General features: G+C 41.6%; 1 protein-coding gene across 1 annotated transcript in view; it reads left to right on the top strand.

The window, feature by feature from the left end:
* LOC134336850 (NADPH--cytochrome P450 reductase-like) overlaps nucleotides 1–27932 on the top strand; it is a 102147-nt gene that overhangs the window by 64705 nt on the left and 9510 nt on the right. Inside the window, exons 5-14 of the mRNA XM_063031428.1 lie at nucleotides 540–689; nucleotides 1409–1533; nucleotides 2421–2510; nucleotides 8428–8526; nucleotides 16426–16542; nucleotides 17772–17890; nucleotides 18617–18798; nucleotides 19306–19455; nucleotides 20627–20894; nucleotides 25317–25462. Of these exons, the coding sequence (XP_062887498.1) occupies nucleotides 540–689; nucleotides 1409–1533; nucleotides 2421–2510; nucleotides 8428–8526; nucleotides 16426–16542; nucleotides 17772–17890; nucleotides 18617–18798; nucleotides 19306–19455; nucleotides 20627–20894; nucleotides 25317–25462 (1446 nt within the window). The remainder of the gene's footprint in view (nucleotides 1–539; nucleotides 690–1408; nucleotides 1534–2420; nucleotides 2511–8427; nucleotides 8527–16425; nucleotides 16543–17771; nucleotides 17891–18616; nucleotides 18799–19305; nucleotides 19456–20626; nucleotides 20895–25316; nucleotides 25463–27932) is intronic.

The following is a 27932-nucleotide window of genomic DNA, read 5'->3' as shown; positions in this document are numbered from 1 at the left end:
CCCTTTCCAGGACACTTGACTAATGCTTCACAGTCTAGTACATTAGGCATATTGTGTGTAGAGGTGCAATCACATCAGGATAAAAAGAAATTCATTGCGGTTCAAAGATGTTTTCAAAGCTGGAATTCAAAAAGAAATAGCGGCCAATAACAAATGAATATTTCTGAAGTTATGTCATTGTAAGAAATATGATAGGCAATTTCTAAGTAGCAAAATCCACAAACTATGTCTTTTAGATTGTGATTTAATGAATAATTATTTTCCTTTGTTATGATGTATTCAGGTAATGGGGAAAATTCACAATATATTATGGAAGGAAAGTTAACTGCATTTTGAGCTCATTTAGTCCATTCAAAGATAGTGTGGTTATTTGGTGCTTGTGAGACCTTGCCTCTTATCAATTATAGCAGGAGTAGTTCTTCAGTTGTAATCTAGTGGTTATAAAATAGTGTTATATAGTCCTGAATTTATTAAGGATGCACTTGCAATTGTTTGTATTCTACAATTGATGTTGGGATTAAATTTTCTGTTCCTTTCAGTCTGAATTAAGTCGACTTACTGAACTAGAAAACTCCTTGGCAATCTTCTGTTTGGCTACGTATGGAGAAGGAGATCCCACTGACAATGCACAAGACTTCTATGACTGGTTGCAGGAAACTGACACAGATCTCTCTGGTGTAAAATATGCAGTACGTATCATGGGGTAGGAAGTTATTTGGGATTTTATAAAGGTTTCTATCATGCCCTAATCGGATGATTTTAGTGTATTGTCTATGTGTTTAAACAATATTGAATAAAAAGGCATGAAATCTTAAGGCTATTTAATGGATAAATTAATTGGTTCAATTAAATAACTTTGCCTGTGGGGGAGAAAAAGGAACATAGAAAGGTGGTGTGAGGCTCTGAAACTAGGTGCTGGGAGATTAGAAGACTACTAATGTTTCACTACTGTTTATAAAAAAAAAAGAGGAAAAAATAAATTTAATTTGTGGCCAGATTGTTCAATTGTAGTACTGGGCAAAGTATTGATAGTAATTATGTGGTATGGATTAAGCCATCATTTAAAATAATTTATTAAGGAGAGTTGTCTTTTATGAGAAAGTTGTGTCTTACAATTAAACTTTTGAGTCAGTAACAATGATGGTTAAAGAATATTTGATTTAGATTAAATTCAAATATTGAATTGAGGTTAATTGCCTTCTTAGTCATAGTGATTAGTGGTTAAAGTTACTTTTATCTTCATAATTTATACGTATCTGTTGCTCCAGAAGCAGACAGATTCATAAGTAAATTGATAATGTGCTCTTTAAAACGTATTTTTTCAATGATCTGTTGTCAATGTATATTATTGAATTGGATATTCAGAGTTATCTGGATGGAAAAAAAATTAAATTTGTTTTTCTCAAAGGTCTTTGGGCTTGGAAATAAAACTTATGAACACTTTAATGCAATGGGACAGTATGTAAACAAAAGAATGGAGCAGTTGGGAGCAGAAAGGATCTTCGAGCTCGGTCTGGGAGATGATGATGGCAAGTGAGTGTAATTGCACAAGAAGCTTTTTATGACTTGACGTTCACAGACGATGCTCTTCTTTAAGAGTAGCACATTTGATTGGCTCAGTTGAACATACGGTCACTTGTTTATGGTATTGCTCCATAATTCAAGATTTTAATCATTGAATGCTACTGTATACGTTTGGAGACAGGAACTCTTAACATTTTAGGTGTTGTTATTTTTAAAAAGCTCGCAGCATGGAAAAACTCTTACAAGGCCAAATCCAATGTTTTGAACTTGTAAGGCTTATGCAATTGTGTTAATTTGTTCCTTTTGGTAAGGCAGTGATAAGTCCTTGAGCAGAGACTAAGCAATGAAGTCTAAGTAGCTGAGCGGTTGATTCTTTTGAGCAAACAGACCTTTAATGTTGATACAGAAGTTACTTCAAATGACTTCCTTCTGCTATGATCTTTTGTGGCTTGTTGAATCGTGAGCAAAAACGAGGTCCAGCTAGCACAGTTTCTTCCTCCCTATTGTGTAGTATTTTCATTCTTACTATTTCACACTTGGCTTGATTCCATTTCTATTCAAAAACAGTGAATGAAGCTGACTTCTCAGATGCAAACATTGACTTATCAAATTTGGCTGAAAAACTTGATTAGAATGCAAATAAAGGTACAGGGATTTAATACTTCATTCTTGAATACCAAAGAGAGGATAGTAAGGTTCGTGCTCTGAAATTCAGGCATCTGCCATTCTTTGCTTTTGTATTCTTCCCACTACTGGATACCTGCAAAACTATAATGTATTATACAGCATGGCATTTATTTGAGACATACGATGTCATCTTGTCTAAATTCTAAAGTTTTAATTGAACTTTGACTTTGATTTGTAATATATCTGGGATTTATTTTGAAATCTCTTAGCCTGGAGGAGGATTTCATCATGTGGCGTGAACAGTTCTGGCCAGCGGTGTGTGAGCACTTTGGAGTGGAAGCCACTGGCGATGATTCCAGGTGAGTCTCCAACTAAGCATTTTATTGGGCCAATTCTTAATGTTACTGATTTTTCTAGAAAGAACTTGGACCATGGAGAACAGAATAAAACTAATCAACAAATTTAAGGGATTTACACCTGTGTCCTGAACAATCTGTGAACCTATGCAGCTCTTTTGCTTCAGGCTATTCATCTTGTCGAACTGTTGTTTATTCTAATGATGGTTCTTGCTGGTGACCATTAATATGATCTACATGAACCTTTGTGGTCACTAAATACTGACATTGGTTTTACAAGATGATAACTTGTGTGCACTCTACCATAATCACTGGTAATAGGTATGAATAATGTGATGTAAAATTATCAGCTGCATTCATGATTGTGTATTGCTGTGTATCAGTCACTCTAAATGCATATGAAGTCTACAGTGTATGAATCACCAAGAGATACAGGGGATAGCATGTAATCTCCATTTGTATGTGCACTTGTGCATATTACAGACATCCCACCTCTCCCGGAAGTTCCTGGAGTCTCCCGCATATGAATAGTGGCTCCCTGATGCCCGCAAATTATATACAATATTACGGAAATCAATTTTTTGAGAGCGAGAGAGCGTGAGAGAGAGAGAGAGCATGAGAGAGCAAGCAAGCGGGAGAGAGAAAGCAAGGGAGAGAGAGAGCGAGAACGCGCCATGGCAGAGTGTTCCAAAAAAAAAGAAAATATAAAATGTACGTCACCCCAGACTACACTAAAGTGTACCCCTGCCTAATAGGAGTCAAAAATAATGACAGTGTTGCTCGCTGCACTGTCTGCAACAATGACTTTTCTATTGCCCATGGTGGGTTAAGACTGTAAAAGGCATGTTGAGGTGAGTTTAACAAGTGTCATTCGTTCATTAACATAGCTAACGTTATTTAAACTAGCTGGCCAGCTGCTAAGGAGCTACTCTATTGCAGACATCCCACCTCTCCCGGAAGTCTCCCGCAAATTGATGGTGCTACCTCCCTGAAATCGGTTTTTGCAGGGCGGGATGTCTGATATTACGTGGCCTTACATTTGAACTATACTGCTTTCTGAAACGTTGATTCACATATTCAGAGCTAACCTCTGCAGATTTGCTGAGTCTGTGGTAAAGGAATTTATCACAAAGTTCAGGATGATGTCACTTGATTCAGTTCAGTGGAATATTTTATCATTTCTGGGATCTGTAAGGGATCAATCTGGTATGCACTCATTAAGTAACATATCTTTCACTGCAGTTGTGATCTATGTGCAAATTACTTTTCTTGTTGGAACTTTGTATGCCACACCTGTTAATTCAATATCCCATTTCTGAATGTAAGACTTTCATTTTTTAAATAATTCTCTGTGGCTTAAAACAGTTTTGTTTCTCTTACACTCTTCCCTCAAGAATTGTCTGAAGTAAGCTCAATTGTGTCTTCTCTTCAGTAGTAACATAGCAGAAATTTAGCCTGTGTGGAATGTAGCATTGTTCCGTAGATGACAAAGGTTTGTTAATCAATATATTGTTGTAAACTTGCACAATTCCAATAATTGTTTCACAGGCCCTATTTTAGCAATTTCATTGCTCTGTGCTGTGCCATCTGATCTAATGCCATATGACCTACAGGGTTGTTGAGGTTTTTATTTGCCTTGCATTTGGTTTTACTTCCTTAATTGGTTTTCATCCATTCACATTTACTCTTAAGCCCAAGATGAAAATAATTTCTGTACAAGTGTATGATTGTTTAGGATGATTTGGAAGATGAATTTGTGGCTAAGGAACTGGTGCAGGGAGCAGGGCATCAGATTGATATCTCTGGGGAAGGCATGACGTGTACAAAAGCAATGGGTTACACCTTAACTCAAGGGGATCAATATCCTTGCAGGCAGGTTTGCTGAAACTGTTGGGAATGGTTTACACTAATTTGGCAGAGGAGTGGGAATCTAGGTGCTAAGGCTGAGGATGGGACAGCTGGTAAACAAGCATAGGCAGTGAAACTGTGAAGAAGGACAGGCAGATGATAGGGCAAAATTGCAGTCAATGTGAAGAGTTGCAGTATAACGGAACAAAATCAAAAAGGGAGACAAATACAGGGACTGAAGGTGTTATATTTGAATGCACACAGTGCAAAATAAGATAGATGATTTTGTATTTCAGTTAGAGATTGGCAGGTAAGACATTGTGGCATCGTTGAGTCATGGCTGAAAGAAGATTATAGCTGGGAGTTTAATGTCCAAGAGTACACCTTGTTTCGAAAGACCAGGCAAGTAGGCCGAGGGGATGAGGTGGCTCTGTTGGTAACAAATGAAATTGGATCCTTAGAACGAGGTGACATAGGATTGGAAGATACAGAATCCTTGAGGGTAGAGTTTTAAAAAAACCTTTATGGGAGTTATATACTGTCCTCTGAACAGTAGCCAGGATGCGGGCAGAAGTGAGTCCAGTTGCTCTTACTAGGGAGATGGTGCTTGAAGAAACTGAAATTTCTGAAGATAGATAAGCCACCTGGACCAGATTGTATAGGCACTAGGGTTGTGAAAAAGGTAGCTGAAGTGATTGTGATCTTTCGAGAATTAATAGATTCTGGCCTGGTTCTGGAGGTCTGGAAAATTCACAAATACCGCTTCACTTTTCATGAAGGGAGGCAGGTAGAAGAAAGGAAATTGTAGGCCAGCTAGTCTGACCTCAGTAGTCGGGAAGATGTTGCAGTCAATTGTTAAGGATGAAGTTCAGATTACTTCATGGCATTTGATAAAATAGGCCAAAGTCAGCATGGTTTCCTTGAGGGAAAATCTTGTCTTACAGATCTGTTGGAATTCTTTGAGGAAATAACAGGCTGGATAGACAAAGGAGAGTCAGTGGATGTTGTGTAATTGGATTTTCAGAAGGCCTATGACAAGGTGCCGCACATGAGGCTGCTAATTTTTGCTATATTATATGCACTTCCTTTGGCTTTTAACCTGTCTTTGACTGATCTTGTCAGCCTCATCATCCCTTTCTCCTTCTCATACTTCAGGGTGAATTATATCATATTATGATCACTGCCTCCTGTGGTTTCCTTTACCTTAAAACCCCCATCACTATCGTAACATTGCTCTTATTACAAATCTTTTCTATTTCCCTTTGGAAATATATGTCCAACATCCTGGCTACGGTTCAGGGGCCTGTAGATAACTCCCATCAGGGTCTTTTTACCCTTGCTGTTTCTTCACCCTACCCACAACAATTCTACATCTTCCAATCCTATGTCATCTTATTCTAAGGATTTGAATTCATCTTTTATTCAACCGATGCACCATCCCTTCTGCCTACCTACCTGGTCCTTTGATACAAGGTGTATCCTTGAAGGTTCTGCTCCCAACTATGATCATCTTTCAGTCATGACTCAGTGATGCCTACAAAGTCATACCTGCTCATTTCTTACTGTGCTATAAGATTATCTACCTTATTCCTTGTATTGCTTGCATTCAAATATAACACCTTCAGTCCTGTATTCATCACCCTTTATGAATTTGCCCCAATATTACACTTCATCTCATCCTATTGACTGAAATTTTGCCCCATCATATCCCTCTCCTTCCTCAGTGTCACTACACACTACATTGACTTGTAAACCAATTCTCAGTTCTATCACTCTAGTTTCCATCCCCACGCAAATTTAGTTTCAACCCTCCCCAATTTCTCAAGCAAATCTGTCTGCAAGGATATTGGTCTTCCTGTTGTTTAGGTGTAACCTATCCTTTTTGTACAGGTCATACCTTCTCCAGAAGAGATTCCAGTGATCCTTCCCCCTGCACCATTTCTGTAGCAACTCATTTTGTAATATCACCCTATTCCTGTCCTAACTAGCATGTGTTATTGGGATTAATCCAGAGATAACTATCTTGTCCTGCTTTTCACCCTCTTCCCTACACTCACTGTGCAGAATCTCTTCTCTCTTTCTGCCTATGTCAATGTGTACCACAGTCTCTGGCTGCTCACCCTCCCTCTTGAAAATCTTCTGCATCTGCTCTGAGACTTCCTGGAACCTGTCACCTGGGAGGCAACACGCCATCCTCTAGCCAGACTCTGCTGTTCATCCTAACTATTGAGTCTCCTATCTCTATTGCTCCGCCTGACTTTTCCCTTCCCTGCTGACTCTCAGAACTGACAAATTTCACATCACATGCCGGTGGTGATAAACCTGATTCTGATTCCGACCACAGTGCCACTGGCCTGGCTGCTGCTGATGTGCCCTGATAGGTCTTCTCCCCAGCAGTATCCATAAGGGTATACTTGTTGCTGAGGGGAATGGCCACAGGGGACCCTGCACTAACTCTTACCACACCCCTATTTACTTCTGCTGGTCGCCCATCTACTGCACTCTGGGCAGTAGCACCTCAGTAAAAGTCTCATCTATCAAGTTTTCAGCATCCAAATGAACTTCAAGTTCACTATACTATTTATTTCTGATTATTTGTTGCCAAGTTCTGTTTCTCAACTTTGTCAGAAGCACCATTGTTCTCACTAGCTTCAGTACAATATAACTTTATTGCAAACACTTATTTTGTGTAGGAAGTGCACCACCATAACTTTGGCAAGGTATTTTTGTTCTAAGCTTGTGCAGAAGTGCCCTCTCTTCTGATAAAGTATTTCACCATTTTGAATTGACAAATGTAGAAAGCTCCTGCTGTAAGTCCACCCCAGGTTACAAATGCCCAACTTGTGTACAGCCCATACATACTGTATAGGCATTTGGGACCAGCAGTTTGGATTTGCGCACCACTGTACTGCCACCTGTGAACGTGGTTCATGGCTGCATTCACACTTTGTAGATAGCATGGGTTGTGAATAGTTCAGGAGCAGATGTCCTTGTCTTAGGATGACCTGTATATCGAACAATCTTGACCAAGGACTTTGTGTTCTGCTTTTAAGCCTGCAGCTTTGTTGTTGTTTTAAGCACTATCATATTTGTGAACTATACTGGACAAAATGTGTTAGGCATGGTCAAATGTGGGACTCTGATTCTATGCATTCAGTAACTATGATCAAATTTGTTTATTGGTTGAACTATTTTAAAGAAGTTTTCCATGCCATGTGTATTCTCATAAAGTGACATATTTGTGTTATTAATACTACCATTAGTATTGCTCAGACAATACACTAGCTGATTGTCTCATCTTTTTGAATTCTTGTTGCAGATCTGTACTCTATAATTTGAGGGCTGTTGATTAAAATAATCTGCAAGTTTTGCATGCCACTAAACAAATCATCTTCCCTGGGAGGATTTGATAATCTGTTTTTTTTTTGAACACTTTTTCCAATTAAATTGCTTTGTCGACGCCTGCATTGCATTTTTGTGAATGTTTTACCATTTCACCATTGCCATCAATTTTCACTGTTCCTATATTATATTTCCATGTCATCTGAAATATTCACACATACAAAATTGTACACCTATGTAGTGAGCTTAAGTCTCAGTAGTCTATTTTGCACAGTATGTGCATAGTCTCATTCTTCGTACAAGAATTGCTGGTTCTTGCCCTAAGTAATTACCCATAAGTCTCTTGCCATCCCTTTCCCTTTCTGCAGAATTGGCTTGGGACTCCTGACTCTGTGTTTTCTGGTGGTTACTTAAAGTCAGCTGCAGTTGTATTAAGCAACACTGCCTCAGTTGCTGCTGTGATCATCAGTGCTGTCAGAGAATATGCCTTGCCTGAGGTGTTCTATTTCCTTCATGCAAGTCCTTATATCCTTGACACCAAGCTGTAATGTACTTACGGATTCTTTTTTTGAACTGAAGTAGTGCCCGGACTATAAAGTATATCTTAAGATATACGGAGAACTGCTAAAGCACAGGTATCTTTACTGTACTCTGTCCACGTATGAGTAGTCCATTTAATTTTGCTGCAATAAGCAATGTTTAATAAAATCACCTCACTTTTTTTTTGCAGTATTCGTCAATACGAGTTGGTGCTGCATAATGACATCAACATGAATGCAGTCTACACTGGAGAAATGGGACGTCTCAAATCTTATAAAATTCAGAACCCGTGAGTGTTCTTGACAATTACCTTCATGATTTCTGCTTTTGCTAAAATCACTGAACAAGCAGTAATCCTATCTTCAGTACAAACAATAGGACTGGTTGATTTAAGAACATAAGACATAGGAGCAGAATTAGGTCATTTAGCCCAACATATCTGCTCCACCTTTTGATCATGGTTGATTTTATTTTCCCTCTCAACCCTTATTTTCCTTCCTTCCCTGTAAACTTTGACACCGTTTCTATGAACGTATGAACTCCACTTTAAATGTACCCAATGAATCCTGCTTATGTCCATCAGTTGTTACCTTACTTAATTTGATACATGTCATGGAAATATTGGATTGTAGCTTGCAACAGAAGTGATTACACAATAATTTTATGGTTATAAAGATCATAAACTGTTTTCATCCCATGAACAGAACTCATGTTTATGTGGCTGGGTTTTGTAAGTATTGAAATCTGGTTGATTCACCCTTCTGCCTTACTATCACTTCCTATTCTTTGTGCACAACTTATGAGGTCAACTTTACTTTTCAGGTGTTGCTTCATGCCCAAAGCTGCCTTTTCTTTGAGAAAAATCTGCTCAATATTTATTTCGTAGAAAAATCTAGACTGCTGAGAACCTGTCAGGAATTTGAGGAGTTCCAGATTTGCTGCTGATTCAAAGCTATGGACTGAGTGTGGTGCATAGTGGCTTCAGGGCAGTGTAGATAGGTGAAGTAAACGGGTTAGGACATGGCAGATGGAATTCAATGTGATTCACTTTGAAAATGTGCGTTTTCCATGTAGGAAGATTGAAAAGTATTGGTGTTCAGAGGAACCATGGTACTGCTTGATTCATTGAAACAATGATAATTATTTTAAGAGAATCTGAGTGTCTTGCTCTATTTAGGTAGGGCCCTGCTGAGACCACATTTGAAGGATTGTACACAGATTTGGTTTCACTTCCTGGCAATTAAGGGAGCCGTGAAGGCTCTCTGGATCGATTCTGAAGATGGTTTATCATATAACAAGAGTTTAAAAGGAGTGGTCCTATACTCCTGCTCAGAAAATAAGAGATGATCTCACTGGAATCTAGAAAATTCTTGGGGTTTGATAGGGTGGGTGTGGGAGTGATAGTTCCGTTGGCTGGGGTACTGAAACCAGGAGTCTTAAAGTTTCAAAGTAAGGAGTTGGGCATCATTATGGAGGCTGCGCTTTCTTGGCCATAGCATCCACCAAGACAGACTACTGGTGACGTTCACTCTTAGGAACCTTCTTGACTTCACATCATTGATGTAAGCGGGAACATGAGCAATGCCCCTCTCTCTGAATTCAATGACCAACTCATTAATTTTGCTGACTGTTTCCCCTTCCTGTACTCATCGTTGTTTGAGATTCTGTCCACCACAGTGATGTCACCTGCAGACTTGTAGATGGAATGTGGAGCAGAATCTGGCCACGCAGTTGTGAATATATAGGGATTGGGGTAGGGGCTCTGAAGATGCAGTCTCTTGAGCATCAGCGTTAAAGGTAATTATGGTGGAAATGTTGCTTCCTATAGTTTCTGAAGGGCAAGTTGATGGCTAGACACATGGTTAGTTATTGAATTGGAAGCATGAAAACTGAGTGAAGCTGTTTGTGGAATGTGGATAGCTGATCACCTTGCTTAACTGAATAAAGTTCATGGAAGGCATGTCTTAGTCATAAAACCAAAACTACTAATCTTGGGCCCATTGACTTGGTTCATTTAGTTCAAGCCTATTTGATGAACACATGAGCTATACTAGTATTTAATGCAATACTGAGTACAGTACACAGTATGATCTTCTAAATTAATTAAACCAAGCCCTTGTTCAAATGAATAGAACATAGAACAGTACAGCACAGTACAGGCCCTTCAGCCCACAATGTTGTGCCGACCCTCAAACCCTGCCTCCCATATAAGCCCCCACCTTAAATTCTTCCATATACCTGTCTAGTAGTCTCTTAAACTTCACTAGTGTATCTGCCTCCACCACTGACTCAGGCAGTGCATTCCATGCACCAACCACTCTCTGGGTAAAAAACCTTCCCCTAGTATCCCCCTTGAAGTTCCCACCCCTTACCTTAAAGCCATGCCCTCTTGTATTGAGCAGTGGTGCCCTGGGGAAGAGGTGCTGGCTATCCACTCTATCTATTCCTCTTATTATCTTACACCTCTATCATGTCTCCTCTCATCCCCCTTCTCTCCAAAGAGTAAAGCCCTAGCTCCCTTAATCTCTGATCATAATGCATACTTTCTAAACCAGGCAGCATCCTGGTAAATCTCCTCTGTACCCTTTCCAATGCTTCCACATCCTTCCTATAGTGAGGTGACCAGAACTGGACACAATACTCCAAGTGTGGCCTAACCAGAGTTTTATAGAGCTGCATCATTACATCGCGACTCTTAAACTCTATCCCTCGACTTATGAAAGCTAACACCCCATAAGCTTTCTTAACTACCCTATCCACCTGTGAGGCAACTTTCAGGGATCTGTGGACATGTACCCCGAGATCCCTCTGCTCCTCCACACTACCAAGTATCCTGCCATTTACTTTGTACTCTGCCTTGGAGTTTGTCCTTCCAAAGTGTACCACCTCACACTTCTCCGGGTTGAACTCCATCTGCCACTTCTCAGCCCACTTCTGCATCCTATCAATGTCTCTCTGCAATCTTTGACAGTCCTCTACACTATCTACAACACCACCAACCTTTGTGTCGTCTGCCAACCCACCCTTCTACCCCTACGTCCAGGTCATTAATAAAAATCACGAAAAGTAGAGGTCCCAGAACAGGTCCTTGTGGGACACCACTAGTCATAATCCTCCAATCTGAATGTACTCCCACCACCACTACCCTCTGCCTTCTGCAGGCAAGCCAATTCTGAATCCACCTGGCCAAACTTCCCTGGATCCCATGCCTTCTAACTCTCTGAATAAGCCTACCGTGTGGAACCTTGTTAAATGCCTTACTAAAATCCATATAGATCACATCCACTGCACTACCCTCATCTATATGCCTGGTCACCTCCTCAAAGAACTCTATCAGGCTTGTTAGACACGATCTGCCCTTCACAAAGCCATGCTGACTGTCCCTGATCAGACCATGATTCTCTAAATGCCTATAGATCCCATCTCTAAGAATCTTTTCCAACAGCTTTCCCACCACAGACGTAAGGCTCACTGGTCTATAATTACCCGGACTATCCCTATTACCTTTTTTGAACAAGGGAACAACATTCGCCTCCCTCCAATCCTCCGGTACCATTCCCGTGGACAACGAGGACATAAAGATCCTAGCCAGAGGTTCAGCAATCTCTTCCTTCGCCTCGTGGAGCAGCCTGGGCAATATTCCGTCAGGCCCCGGGGACTTATCTGTCCTAATGTATTTTAACAACTCCAACACCTCCTCTCCCTTAATATCAACATGCTCCAGAACATCAACCTCACTCATATTGTCCTCACCATCATCAAGTTCCCTCTCATTGGTGAATACCGAAGAGAAGTATTCATTTAGGACCTCGCTCACTTCCACAGCCTCCAGGCACATCTTCCCACCTTTATCTCTAATCGGTCCTACCTTCACTCCTGTCATCCTTTTTTTCTTCACATAATTGAAGAATGCCTTGGGGTTTTCCTTTACCCTACTCGCCAAGGCCTTCTCATGCCCCCTTCTTGCTCTTCTCAGCCCCTTCTTAAGCTCCTTTCTTGCTTCCCGATATTCCTCAATAGAGCCATCTGATCCTTGCTTCCTAAACCTCATGTATGCTGCCTTCTTCCACCTGACTAGATTTTCCACCTCACTTGTCACCCATGGTTCCTTCACCCTACCATTCTTTATCTTCCTCACCGGGACAAATTTATCCCATACATCCTGCAAGAGATCTCTAAACATCGACCACATGTCCGTAGTACATTTCCCTGCAAAAACATCATCCCAATTCACACCCGCAAGTTCTAGCCTTATAGCCTCATAATTTGCCTTTCCCCAATTAAAAATTTACCTGTCCTTTTTGATTCTATCCTTTTCTATGATAATTATAAAGGCCAGGGAGCGGTGGTCACTGTCCCCCAGATGCTCACCCACTGAGAGATCTGTGACCTGACCCGGTTCATTACCTAGTAATAGATCTAGTATGGCATTCCCCCTGGTCGGCCTGTCCGCATACTGTGACTGGAATCCATCCTGGACACACTTAACAAATTCTGCCCCATCTAAACCCTTGGAACTAATCAGGTGCCAAACAATATTAGGGAAGTTAAAGTCACCCATGATAACAACCCTGTTATTTTTGCACCTTTCCAAAATCTGCCTCCCAATCTGCTCCTCTGTATCTCTGCTGCTACCAGGGGGCCTATAGAATACCCCCAGCAGAGTAACTGCTCCCTTCCTGTTCCTGACTTCCACCCATATTGACTCAAAAGAGGATCCTACTAGATTACCCACCCTTTCTGTAGCTGTAATAGTATCCCTGACCAGTAATGCCACCCCTCCTCCCCTTTTTCCATCCTCCCTATCCCTTTTAAAGCACTGAAATCCAGGAATATTGAGAATCCATTCCTGCCCTGGTGCCAGCCAAGTCTCTGTAATGGCCACTACATCATAATTCCATGTATGTATGTATCCAAGCTCTCAGTTCATCACCTTTGTTCCTGATGCTTCTTGCATTGAGGTGCACACATTTCAGCCCTTCTACCTTACTGTCTTTACACCGTTTATTCTGCTTCTCTTTCCTCAAAGTCTCTCTGTATGTTAGATCTGGCTTTACTCCATGCACTTCTTTCACTGCTCTATCGCTCTGGGTCCCATCCCCCTCACAAATTAGTTTAAACCCTCCTGAACCATGCTAGCAAACCTACCTGCAAGGATATTGCTCCCCCTCGAGTTCGGGTATGAATGTAGAGGCACCCTAAGCCCTAAAAATCATTGATGTCCTTTTAAGTTAGTGTTTACTTTTCTTGCTTTTAGCATAAAATTATTATGGTTTAGAAAGTTAATATGATGCAGAGGTTGAGACTATTTAAGATTCAAATTGAATTTTGTATTGTGTCAAGAAGCCAAAATGGGAGTAAGAATACATTTTTTGACGATGTGTAAAATAGCAGGAGTAACTGCAGCATGCTTTTGTGGGTGTATTTTGTTCAAACCTTTTGAAGATTCTACAAAAATGCACATTCAGTCTGATTTACCTCAACTTTTGATATTGTGAAGTACGCGGTTTTTGTATCAGGATTTCCAATCTTTTGATCTTAGTCACACTGGAAACACATGTAACTCCATCCACACTTTAGTCACTTTCAGCTTTTCTTATACAAGTTGTCAATTGCTAAACCTCAAGTCTCTGTCAAGTGAACTGTAGATTAAGATCCCTTGCTGGGATATTAGAACATAGAACAGAACAGTACAACATCAGGGAAGGCCCTTTGGCCCGCGATATCTGCTCCAAGCACAATGCCAATTAAATTAATCCTGCACATGATCCATATTCCCCTAATTCATGTGTCTTTCCAGAATGCCTTTATCTTATGTCATTTCACCACCACCCGTGTCAGCATGTTATAGCACTCTGTGTAACAGGAAAAACTTCCCTGCATATCCCCTTGAAACTTTCCCACCCTCACCTTTAAAGCTATGCCCTCTAGTATTTGAAATTTTTACCCTGGGAAGAAGATTCTGATTGTCTACCCTATCTATGCCTCTCATAATTATATAAACTTCCATCTGGTCTCCCCCTGTTCTCTGATGTCTTGTAGTGTTGAAAATCTTGATGCTGAAATGGAAGGCATGAAGAACCTATTTTACTCTGTCATTGAATTGCACTGGCAAATTCCTGATAAACGCATCACTCGTTACGAAATATTATGTTACTTAACCTGCAAGTCAAACAATGCAGTGTTTTATGTCATGATCTCAACTGATGCTCTGCTCCTCAATCTAGAATTTCAAATAATGATGTTGACGGATGATAGTAAATTAAATTGAGTTATATTGTCAAATGTACGGAAGTACAGTGAGAACCTGTTTTGTCTGCCATCCCTACAAATCATTTCATTCAGATAGTACAAAGGAAAGCAATAACAGAATCTGCAATGGGTTTCTATGGCAAAATGAAAACTAGATATTTGAATCACTTTTAAAAGGGCTTTCTAAAGGCGGTGGGATACACGTTTAGGGGGACAAAATGAAAGCTTTGGTTCTATAGCCAATGAACTGGAGAGTGGGACAGATCTGGACAGGCAAGATGAATAATCTGGTTTTCCCACAAAAGAGAAAATCTGCAGATACTGGAAATCAAAGTAATACGCACAATATGCTGGAGGAATTCAGCAGGCCAGGCAGCATCTATGGAAAAGTGTAAACAGTCAAGGTTTTGGGCTGAGACCCTTCTTCAGGAATGGATAGAAAAGATGAGAAATCAGAGGAAGAAAGTGGGGGGAGGGGAGGAAGTAGGTAGTAGTTGATAGGTGAAACCAGGAGAGGGGGAAGGGTGAAGTGGATTGGTGAAAGAGATAAAGGGCTGGAGAAGGCAAAAGGCCGAGGAAGAGAGAGGGGCACCAGAGGGAGGTGGCGGTCAGGTAATGCTATGGTGAGAGAAGGGAATGGGGAATGGTGAATTGGGGGAGAGGTGATTAACGGCAGCTCGAGAAATTGATGTTCACGCCATCAGGTTGGAGGCTACCTAGACGGAACACAAGGTGCTGCTCCTCCAACCTTAGTATGGCCTAATCGCGCTAGTAGAGGAGGCCATGGACTGACATGTCGGAATGGGAAGTGGAATTCAAATGGGTGTGGCCACTGGGAAATCCAGCTTTTTCTGGAGGGGGTGGGCAGAGCATAGGTGCTCGGCAAAGCAGTCTCCCAATCTACGTCGAGTTTCACTGATTATACATGAAGCCACACTGGGAGCACCAGATACCATAGATGACCTTAACAGACTCACAGGTGAAATGTCACCCCACCTGGAAGGACTCTTTGGGGCCCTGAATGGTAATGAGGGAAGGTGGTGTAGTGGCAGGTGTAGCACTTGTTCTACTTGCAAGGATATGTGCCAGGAGGGAGATCAGTGGGTGGGGAGCGACCCCTGGGCAAAGTAGAAAGTTAGGGGAGGGAAAGATGTGCCTGGTGGTGGGGTCCTGCTGGAGATGGCGGAAGTTGCCGAGAACTATGTGATGGACATGGAGCTGGTGGGATGGTAGGTGAGGACAAGAGGAACCCTATCTCTGGTGGGGTTGCGGCTGGATGGGGTGAAGACAGACATGTTCGAAATGGAAAATGTATGGGTGATGGTAACGTTGACGATGGAGGAAGGAAAGCCCCTTTGTTTGAAGAAGGAGACCATCTCATTAGTTCTGGAATGAAGAATCTCATCCTGAAAGCAGGTGTGGCAGAGATGGAGGAATTGAGCGAAGGAGTGGCATTTTTACAAATGAAGGGTCGGAAGAGGTAGAGTCCAGGTAGCTGTGAGAATCAGTGGGTTTATAAAAGATATCAGTAGATAAACTGATGGAGAGCAGTGCATTCAGAAGGAGTGAGGTTAGAATTGGAGAGAGGAGTAGTAAAATCGAGATGGTTGATATGGTAGTAAAGTGAAGCTGGTTGATGTGGTAGAATTTTGCCTTGTTTTGTTTCAAGAGGCAAGATTATAAGGTCCATATGAAAAAGCATTAAGGCGATTGTAAGAAAAGTTAAGCCAGTTTAAAAATTTATGGCCATAGTGAATTCTAAGACTATCGATAGCAGGAAGAAGAGAGTGAGTAGCCTTTATTGCTTTTATCAGAAGGTAGCCAGACTGTTACATTTAGAAAATTCAATTTTCCTGGCTTCCTTTCTTCTCCAATTAATCTGAATGAAGTTCTTCTTAGACCAAGTTTTTCATCAATGTTTTCATGTCCACCCTAGGCCTTTTGATGCAAAGAACCCATTTTTGGCACCTGTGACACTGAATCGAAAACTGAATAAAGGAGGAGAACGGCACCTCATGCACCTGGAGCTGGACATCAGTGGTTCAAAGATAAGGTAATGTGACAACTTCAAGAATGTGAGTGCCCTTTTGCTTTTGTATGAAACAAGAACTATAATAGGAGGAGTCTCTTTGGCTCCACAAGCCAGATATGGTCTTCCATACAATCATTTTAATCTCATCCTTGTTAACGCTTTTCTACCTCATTCTCTAATGTTGGATTTAGCTGCAGTCTGAAATTTTGACTATTCAACAACCCAATGAAGAAGAGAATTCTAAAGATTCACAAGCTTGAGCCTATGTCTAAGTTTTACGTGCCAAGTATTGCAAGTGCCTTTATTCTGTGTGTCCTAGTTATAGCCATTTCACCAGTGAAGCATTTTCCCCTTGGATCATTCATCTAAATCTCAGAGTAAAGACCTATTCAAATTGATCTTTCCTCGTAATACAAAGCCCTCATCCTTGGAATCTATCTAGTGTAACTTGCACCTTCTCCAAGTATGTTATTCCTTAAAACAAATCAAAACTGTGCTCATAAAAGTTGCTGGTGAACGCAGCAGGCCAGGCAGCATCTCTAGGAAGAGGTACAATCGACGTTTCGGGCCGAGACCCTTCGTCAGGACTAACTGAAAGAAGAGCTAGTAAGAGATTAACTTGTAGTTCTAATGTCTCACCAAAGCCTTGCATGTGTGTTGCAAGACTTCATAGTTCTGCTCTTTAACCTTCTTACAATAAGATTCAACATTCACTTTACTTGATCAGTGTTTATGTGAGTACAGCAATTGTGTTGTGGAGGAGGATGTTTAAAGCCCCACAGCATAGAAATAATGATTTTTTCCTGCCAAACATTCCTTTTAAATAGTTTGTCGTGCCATTTTACATAATTTGTCTTGTGCTAAGAAACTATAGAAACTTATCACACAGACAAGGCCATTGTAACTGTTGTCATTGCTAATCAAAAGAGTTGCCCAAACTGTTTCTGTCTTGCCGCATTTAATCCTTCACAGTGAACCACCCAGAGTTATGACTTGCCACTTGTTAATTGTGGTAAGGGTTTCTGTCTGTACCATGCATTCAGGGAGTTCTTTTCAAACCCGATGACATTCTAGATCTATCTTCATATTTCCTTTAATCTTTTTTTCATTTACTTTAACTCAACGTGATACCCATGTAATAACAATCTGTGTTTAGTTCCAGCATGACCTTTAAGACCAGCTAAGTAGGTATGTGGTTATTTACACTTGTGTTTCTTACTTTTTTATGGTTGCTTTCCTTCCTGTTGTAGATATGAGAGTGGTGATCACGTGGCAGTGTTCCCCATGAATGATTCAACAATTGTCACTGAAATTGGCAAAGTGCTGAACTCAGAATTGGATGTAGTATTTTCTTTAAAGAATCTTGATGGTAAGTGTAAAGTAAGCTTCATAATTAGGTAAGTCGTAAGAAAAGGAAAAGTAGGAGGAAAAAATGACTAAATGTTGAGTGACAGTATATAAATGGCTCCTATTCAAATTGAAAAATTGGTTAATTTGTGAGTGAAAGGGACAATTTACCTAAAACGTAGTATAACCAATTGAAACTGTTAATATTGTAATGTTTAATGTAACCAAAACATGGCACAGTAAAAGCCACTGGCTCTGTAAGCACTGAGTTCATTGTGATTTGATCATGAAATTTCTGACCTGATCACAATGTGAGGGATTGGGAAAATAATTCAAAATCAGTGAGTATACACCTGGAGTTTTCAATAGAACTATAGCTAACTGCAGTACTTTTCCAACACAGTGACACTTTTAAAATAAATAAATAAATAAATAAATAAATCAATCAATCAATCAATCAATCTATTTTACATTTCCAACCTTTTTATTTCTTTCTGCACTTTAAAATTAACTTAATTAAGGTATGTTGTGCGTAAGACATGTAATCTGCAGTGAATCTATTCAAAAGAAGTGGAATTCACTTTCCTTTCTAAGAACTTTTAAAACCTTAAGCTTCACCTTGTTTTGCTTGAAATCAGTTTTTCTGAATGTTCTGAATGCACATCTTTATTAATCCTCATTGCAATGAATGTTCTACTGTGACTATGAGTGTGTTGTTAATTATTCGTTTGTGGTTGTATGGTTCTAGAGGAGTCCAATAAAAGTCATCCATTCCCATGCCCAACCACATACCGGACAGCACTGTCGCATTATCTGGATATCACCAATCCTCCACGTACTAACGTCCTGTATGAGCTGGCACAGTATGCATCGGACCCCAAAGAGCAAGATTTCCTGCGGAAAATGGCTTCTTCCTCCCCAGAAGGCAAGGTAAAGTGTGTCAGTAATTACAAAGAACCTTGTTAGGCAAATGTTTTTTTGGGTATCTAGTGAACTTTTTCAATCATTAGTTACAGCATTTGCCTTCAATGATCTATTCTCAATACTCTACCTTTTAAACTTTACAGTTTCTCTCTCAAACCTTTCAATTCCTGTCCCTAATTAAGACTCCTTTAAACAGACCAACCTGTTTTAATTTTTATTTACCTATCCTAATGTGTGGTTTGAGTCAGTAGTAACTGCCTTGAAAAATTGTAAGATGATAACGGTGCTATAAAATAGTCACAATGCAGTGACTATAACAGAATAAACTATTCTGTTTATCTGCTTGAATATGGCTTGCGTTAATAAATGTATGTCCTATGGTTATTTGAGTTGATGCTATCTGTATACAGTAGGCTAATGTATTTTCATGAATGGTTGGCTCGATTTGAAAAAAAATGGCAGCATGGAAGGCTTCCATTGAGCCAGCTTTGAAGTGACTGTGTTGTCTTTCAGTCCCAATACTTGAAGTGGGTGGTAGAAGATAGAAGGAACATTCTGGCCATCCTGGAAGACTTGAAGTCTCTCCGCCCTCCCATTGATCACCTCTGTGAGCTGTTGCCCCGATTACAGGCCCGCTACTACTCTATTGCTTCATCTTCAAAGGTGAGCTGAGAAGTTCTGTCAAATGATTATTGATTTTATAGAAAAATAGTAATTCATGGAAGCCATTTATAACATGAAGTTGTACAGTAAATCAATTTTAAAATTTCATTTTAAAAATGCATGGATGAATAATTTTAAATTTATCTGATCAACTGCATTTAAATTGAGCTGGATTCGTGCTTTATGGTGAATAGACAGTGGGATGTGCTGTTTTTCATATGGCTGCTTGCAACTGTCAGCTCACTTTCAGGACCATTTAAGAGCACAGAGTTTGTGTATAGTGTTTGCCCCATTACACCGATAAACCATTTTCTTCATTGCATGTTTTCTTGTATAGAATAGTAAAAATAAACAATGGTCTTTTGTAAAAGCCGTTTTGTTTGAATATGGATTCTTTAAGTTGAGTTAATTTAGTCCAATGATTGGCGCTGCATGTATCCTAGGACTAATACACTGCTGACCTTGCAGCTCATTGACATTATTCTGCAGGACTAGAAGCTGAATGATTAATGAAGTTTGCTTGGGAAAACCCATTTGAAACTGGACATCAGAGGGAACACCTGATTGCCTTAATTTCCCGCTGTGGCTTGAAGAGAGGTGATTGGAGTTAAGGCCGGTGTTTCTACCTGCAGTCTACTCAAAACAACACTTCCTACTTGACGGTTCAAGCATCACAGCAGACACATGATAAAATGACTAAATTTTGCCCTGTAATGCACTATTTAGGGAATGATTTACTTTGCAGTACCTTTATGGTATAAAATCACAACCTTGTCTGATAGTTGAACAGATGTTGCAGCATTACTTTGGTCAGGGAAACTCAAATCCTTGTTATTCAATATACCTTGTGTTCACAGCAGAAAGACTTGTGACCCAAAGGGTCTATACCAACTCTGAGCCACTCCATTATCACACGAACATGTACTTGTATCCATCAACTCCCCATCCACCGACAATAGCTGGTAACTTGCTGTAGCCAGTTAATCTACCAATCCAGGCATCCTGAGTTTCTGGGAAGAAATCTGGGCACCCACACAGTAACTGAAGTTACTTATCCCTTAATCAACCAACATCACCTTATTTAGTACGTTTGTAAATTAATTTTCTATTTGTTAATGAGTTTGTATTCTTTAATGTCATATTTTAAATGGTTTTAAAATGTTTGCTTTAGGTTCACTCCAGTTCAATTCATATCTGTGCGGTTGTGGTGGAATATGTATCGAAAACAGGGCGTACCAACAGAGGTGTTGCAACAACCTGGCTACGCAACAAAGTGCCAACAGATAACGGCCACAAGCCCACTGTCCCAATGTATGTAAGGAAATCTCAGTTCCGGCTACCTTACAAACCTAGCACCCCCATCCTTATGATCGGACCTGGCACAGGCATTGCTCCCTTCGTTGGTTTTATTCAAGAACGAGCCTGGCTGAAGCAACAAGGTACAGGATGAAAATCATACTTCTAATGTTTGCAGACCACTGTTCCTTTTGCACTGTAAGTGTCGTGCTGATTATGACATTCCTTGTACTCTTTTTAGCTCCTTTTGAGATGATTCCTAATACATGCCCACTCCTGCATACTACTGCCTGCCTTGTTTAGTGCAAGGAATAAGAATGCTAGTGCAGTCTGTGACAATAGAGGCCATTATATTTTATTTGGGTTCTTGGACTGTGCAGGGAACCTTTCCGCCCCACTGTTGCATACTGATGCCTGCACAGGAGCTCCCACCACACCGAGATAGTTAACCTAATCTCACCGCTGCAGGCCTTGATATGAGTTGCAAGGTAACGTGCAGAGGCTGCCTCTGAGGACTGGTATGGCTACGATTCTGAGCTGTGGGATCTGGGATTATATAATGTGACCGTAAGGTCTGGACACAGTGTTATCAGAAATGACCCACAGCCACTGCTGGTCAGAATGCAGCCCAAGCCCAGCAAATAAAAGCAGGAGACAGCTGTTTATCCTTTCTGCTCGCTCCATCATTCAGTGCAATCACAACTGATTTTTTTTTTAATCTCGGCAACACTTTCCTGCATTAACTAACAATCTTAAGATCGGGGGAAAAAAATTTAAAAATTGATCCCTTTATTAATACACTCAGCATGAGTCTTCACAGCTCATTTAGATAATTCCAAAGATTCACCATCATCTGGGTGAATATTTTATTCTGACCAGGTCCTTATTCTGGATGCCCAATTTGAAATTAACTTCTCTACATCTACCACATGAAGCCCTTTAAGCATACTGTACAGCATGTTAACTTCCAGTGTTTTTATGCAAAGACGTCAAATTACTTTGACTGCCAGCTTGCCACTTGTAAATAACACAACTTTCAATTTTTTCCTCCAATGTAAGTGACTTTGCACTCCACATTAAATTTCATCCTAGTCCAGTCATAGATTGTCTGTGTGCCCTGAAGCCTTTCTGCAACTTCTTCACAGCTTGCACTTCCTTCCAGCTTGTATCTTTGGTAAACTTAGTTATACAATGTTACACTTTGTCCCCTCATTCAAATTGTTCATTATATCTTAATGAGACCTCTCCACTGATCCCCACAGTCCACCAAATCTGAAACTGTCCTGTTCCTTAAAGTTTTCCTCTTCACCAATTCTCCATCTGTGTTGATGTATTGCCCTCAGTACTGTGTGCTCTGGCTTTTGTTGGATGATCTGAGGTGGCACCTCATCCAAATACATCAACCTGTTTTGCACCAACTTCGAATTATAACAGGTTTGTCATTCATGATTTCCTTTTCGTAAATCAGTGCAGTGTCGCTACTACCCAGGTCTAATTTTTTAGTGGTACTTATTAAAATATTTTGCTACTGTTAAACTGTTAGGCTAATTGGTCTACAGTTTTCTTGTGTTCTTTCTGCTCTCTTGGGTGGTGGGGTTATATTTGCTGCCTTGCAATCAATGTGAACCATTCTGGAACTAGTGAAACTTTGGGAAGATGGGAATACGAACATCCACTTCCTCCAGATCTGCAATCTGCAGAGCCCTAGGATACAATTTCCCAATTCCTGTGGACCACTGTTTCCAGGAGGTTTTCTGTGTTGTCTTTCCTGAAGATAGAGAAATATTTTGTTTCTGCTATTTCCTTATTGGATGGCACAGTAGCATAGTGGTTAGAACAACGCTTACAGTACCAGTGGCCTGGGTTCAATTGCTGTTGCTGTCTGTAAGGAGTTTGTGTGTTCTCCCTGTAACTGTGTGGGTTTTCTCCGGGCATCTGGTTTCCTCCCAAAGTCCGAAGAAGTACCAGTTGGTAGGTTAATTGGTCATTGTGATTAGGCTAGGGTTAAATTGGGGATCGCTGGGCAGCACAGCTCGAAGGACCAGAAGGGCCTATTCCACTCTGTATGTCAATAAATAAATAAATATACATGCTGTTTCTCTTATTCCAGTCTGCCAATGACACACATTAACCACAAGTGCTCCTGTGTCATTGCCAGCAATTTTTTCTGCTGATCAGTACTGTCAGTAGGAGTACTTGTTCCATCCTTTGTGGTACCTTGTTGTAATGCAGTGTGGTTGCTCTGTGACGTGAATTGGGACAATTTGTTTTTTGTGATATTAAGTTGATTCTTGGAGACTGTGCAATACAGTATGAAGTCATTGATGCTATTGCAGCTTGGGGCATCAGAGTTTAAAGTTCAATTCTGACAATACCTTAGATGTGGATACTATAGAGAGAGTGCAGAGGAGATTTACAAGGATGTTGCCTGGATTGGAGAGCATGTCTTATGAGAACAGATTGAGTGAACTTGGCCTTTATTCCTTGGAGCAATGGAGAATGAGAGGTGACCTGACAGAGGTGTATAAGATGATGAGAGGCATTGTTCGTGTGGTTTTATTTCCCAGGGCTGAAATGGCTAACATGAAGGACATAGTTTTAAGGTGCTTGGAAGTAGGTACAAGGGAATGTCAGAGGTAAGTTTTTCACACACAAGAGTGGTTGATGCATGGTGGAGGCAGATACAATAGGGTCTTTTAAGAGATTCTTCGATGGGTACTGTCACATACCCTGTGACGGGGCTAATGAAACCAGTGGAAATAAAAACCACTTTGGAGTCCAGTATTGCTATAAACTACTAATATTTATTAGTAACTACGCAATACAGTAATATGAATGTACATAAATCAAACAGGTTAGCAATGATTATATATAAAAGTAAGTGTGGAATATATATGTATGAAAACCAAGCTTCTTTAAGTCTAGGGGTAAAAAGATACAGTCTTACGATGTTGAGTAAAGTTCAGTTCAGTTCGTGGTATTTAGTTGAGTAGTGATGGAGAGAGAGAGAGAGAGAGAGTGAGTTGAGTCCTCAGGTGAGCTGATGCCGTCGATCTTCTCGTTGTCCTCCGAAATCCTTCACAAGTCACCGACTGTGACTTTAACCAGGGGGACCAGTTTTCCTGTGGTGGAGCTATCACCCCGGCAAGGGTGGACACATAGACAACTCCGCACCAGTCAACCTCTTCTCCTACGTTGGAATAGCAATTTGGATCGATCCGCCTGATCGATCCTCCAAAACCCACTTTCTCTGCGGGCACAACAATGCTCATTCAGTGTCCAGATCATGTGTCCTGACGTCTGTATCATCTGACCTCCCAGTTATTTCACCAGGCTGAGCATCACCTGTCATTCAAAGAGTCCCTCCTTCCTTTGTCTGTGAAGAAATGCACAAGCAGGCAACAAGTCCTTGAAGGAACATCAACAACCTGCTGAAAATCATAACACCGAGTGTCCATTAAATAACACCGCCTTCGGTCACCATAGCAACTTACGAACTGCTGGGTGCCGTCTCCAGCTCCAAACTCAGTAAAGGTCCAAAGTTACTTCCAATACCTTAAAGTGACAGTCCAACCATTAATCTTTGTCTCTCTCTTTTCAAAAGCAACATATCGGTGGTAAATAACTCTGTCTCTCTCTCCTTTCCAAACAAACTATCAATGATAAATGTCTCTCTCTGTCTTCAATCAGTTTATAGAGGCACTCCTGAATCGCCTCACGGTACATGGAGCTTAAAGAAATAGAGGGCTATGCGGTAGAGAAATTCTAAGCAGTTTCTAGAGTAGGTTACATGGTCGGCACAACATTGTGGGCTGAAGGGCCTGTGATGTGCTGCAGATTTCTATGTTTCTATTATCTGTGTGTCCTCCCTGTGTCTGGATTTTCTCTGGGTGTTCTTGTTTCCTCCCCCAGTCCAAAGACGTACCTGTTAGCAGGTTAATTGGTCATTGTACGTTCTCCCATGATCAGACTAGGGTTAAATTGGGGGTTACTGGGCAGCGTGGCTCTAATGCCCAGAAAGACCTATTCCCACTGTGTTTCGATAAATAAAGTAACTGAATCTAGTAGCAATCAATGTGTAAATTGAGAGCTTTGCAATAGGACCTAATAACATACTCTTCATTCAAATGCTCATTGTGTGCTGTTCTCTCCATTGAAACCGTTCTCACTTTTTTCCATATTTGTACCATATTTACTCCATTTAAATGTTGCCATGCATCATCTCTTGCATTTCTAGATCAGATATAATAGATTCATGAGTCACCATGGTGACTGGGCTCCTTGAAAAGATTGCAATAATGTAACAAATAAGCACAAACCCAATCTAAAACAAGTTTTAAATATCTCAGCTAAAAATTCAGCTGGCTATCTGCAATTTGTTCTATTCATCACTTGCCATTCTATCAGGCTTCTTGCTGATTTGACATCCCTGTCAGCTGTCACTGAGTCTGCTTTCATTGCTTGCTATTTTGCTTCCTTTTTGTTAGTCATCAAGCATTTTTGGGTCTCTGTATCTGATTATGGAAGGAATTGGTGATGACAGGTCTGTCCATCTGGTTTTACAGGGAAGGAGGTTGGTGAGACTGTTCTGTACTATGGCTGCCGACATGAGAATGAAGACTATCTGTATCAAAAAGAACTGGAGGGCTTCCAGAAGGATGGTGTTCTCACTCAACTTCATGTAGCATTCTCCAGGGACCAGGCAGAGAAGGTAAATTGAACTGAAAACATGTAATCTATACTCTGTTCCTGTTTCTGGCCTCCCATGTGTTTTGAAAATGCTATCTCCCAGGGTTTGCAGCTGGTGTCATTTTACTCCTAACAGTTGTGGGATTGGTTGCCCATGTAAAGTCAGGTGACATGGGCAAGCAGCCTGATTTCTAGACTTTTGATCCAAGGGCATAATGTTGTAGTAATAAGGGTATTTAAATTCAAAACACAAAATAATCTGCAGATGCTGGGATCAAAGCAACACTCACAACTCGCTGGAGGAACTCAGCAGGTTGGGCAGCAGCCGTGGAAATGATCAGTCAACGTTTTGGGCCGGAACTCTTCGTCAGGACTGTAAGGGGGAAGGGGCAGAGGCCCTATAAAGAAGGTGGGGGGAGGGTGGGAAGGAGAAGGCTGGTAGGTTCCAGGTGAAAAAGGGAAAGACAAAGGAGTGGGGGAGGGGAGGCAGGGAGGTGATAGGCAGGAAAGGTGAAGAAGGAATAGGGGAAAACACAATGGGTAGTAGAAGGAGGCAGAACCATGAGGGAGGTGATAGACAGCTGGGGGAGGGGGCAGAGTGAAATAGGGATAGAGGAAGGGAGGGGGAGGGAATTACTGGAAGTTGGAGAATTCTGTGTTCATACCAAGGGGCTGGAGACTACCTGGACGGTATATGAGATGTTTCTCCTCCGACCTGAGTTTAGCCTCATCATGGCAGTAGAGGAGGCCATGTAGGGACATATCTGAATGGGAATGGGAAACAGAGTTGAAGTGGGTGGCTACTGGGAGATCCTGTCTGTTGTGGCGGACGGAGTGGAAGTGCTCGAAGAAGCGGTCCCCCAATCTGCGTCGGGTTTCACCGATGTAGAGGAGGCCGCATCGGGAGCACCGGATGCAATAGATGACCCCAACAGACTCACAAGTGAAGTGTTGCCTCACTTGGAAGGACTCTTTGGGGCCCTGAATGGTGGCAAGAGAGGAGGTGTAGGGACAGGTGCAGCACTTAAGCTTACAGGGTTAAGTGCTGGGTGAGAGATCCGTGGGGAAGGACGTGTGGATAAGGGAGTCGTGGAGGGACCGATCCCTGCGGAGAGGGGTGGAGAGGGAAAGATGTGCTTTGTGGTGGGGTCCTGTTGAAGGTGGCGGAAGTTGTGGAGGATAATGTGCTGGATGCGGAGGCTGGTGGGGGTGGTAGGTGAGGACAAGGGGAACTCTGTCCCTGTTGTGGTGGCGGGAGGATGGGGTGAGGGCCGAAGTGCGGGAAATGGAGGAGATGCGGGTGAGGGCATCATTGATGACGGTAGAAGGGAAACCGTGATCCTTAAAGAAAGAGGACATTTGAGATGTCCTGGAATGGAAAGCCTCATCCTGGGAGCAGATGCGGTGGAGGCAGAGGAACTGGGAATAGGGAATGGCATTTTTGCATGTGGCGGGGTGGGAAGAGGTATAGTCGAGGTAGTTATGAGTCAGTGGGCTTATAGAAGATGTCTGTCTCCAGAGATGGAGACCGAGAGATTGAGAAAGGGGAGAAGTGTCCGAGATAGACCAAGTGAATTTGAGGGCTGGGTGGAAGTTAGAAGCAAAGTCGATGAAATTGACGAGCTCAGCATGGGTGCAGGAAGCAGCACCAATGTGGTCGTCAGTGTACCGAAGGAAAAGCTGGGGAGCAGTACCAGAATAGGTTTGGAGTATAGACTGTTCCACATAACCAACAAAGATGCAGGCATAGCTGGGGTCCATGCGAGTTCCCATAGCTGCACCCTTAGTCTGAAGAAAGTGGGAAGAGCCGAAAGAGAAGTTATTAAGTGTGAGAACCAGTTCCGCCAGCCAGAGGAGGGTAGTGGTCTGTTATCCAGAAAGTAGCGGAGGGCTTTGAGGCCTTCTTGATGGGGAATGGAGGTGTATAAGGATTGGATATCCATAGTGAAAATGAAGTGGTCGGGACCGGGGAACTGGAAGTTATTGAAGAGGTGGAGGGCATGGGATGTATCCCGGATGTAGGTGGGGAGGGACTGAACTATGGGTGACAAAATGGAGTCCAGGTAGGCAGATACAAGTTCAGTGGGACAGGAGCAGGCAGAAACTATGGGTCTACCGGGACAGTCAGGCTTGCGGATCCTGGGGAGGAGGTAAGACCGAGCGGTACGGGGTGTGGGAATTATGAGTTTTGTGGCTGAGGATGGAAGGTCTCCGGAGTTGATAAGGGCGGTGATGGTGCGGGAGACAATGGTTTGATGTTTTTTGGTGGGGTCCTGTTCCAGGGGTAAGTAAGAGGAGGTGTCAGAGAGCTGCAGTTTGGCGTCAGTGAGGTAGAGGTCCGTCCGCCAGACTACTACGGCACCACCTTTGTCAGCAGGTTTGATGGTGAGGTTGGGATTAGTGCGGAGAGAGTGGAGGGCAGTGCGTTCAGAGGGAGTGAGGTTGGAACAGGAGAGAGGAGTGGTGAAGTTGAGACGGTTGATATCTCGGCG

This window comes from Mobula hypostoma, chromosome 23, assembly GCF_963921235.1.
Source record: "Mobula hypostoma chromosome 23, sMobHyp1.1, whole genome shotgun sequence".
NCBI lineage: Eukaryota > Metazoa > Chordata > Chondrichthyes > Myliobatiformes > Myliobatidae > Mobula > Mobula hypostoma.
The sequence above is the reverse complement of the archived record's forward strand: the minus strand, read 5'-3'. Positions and strand labels throughout refer to the sequence as shown.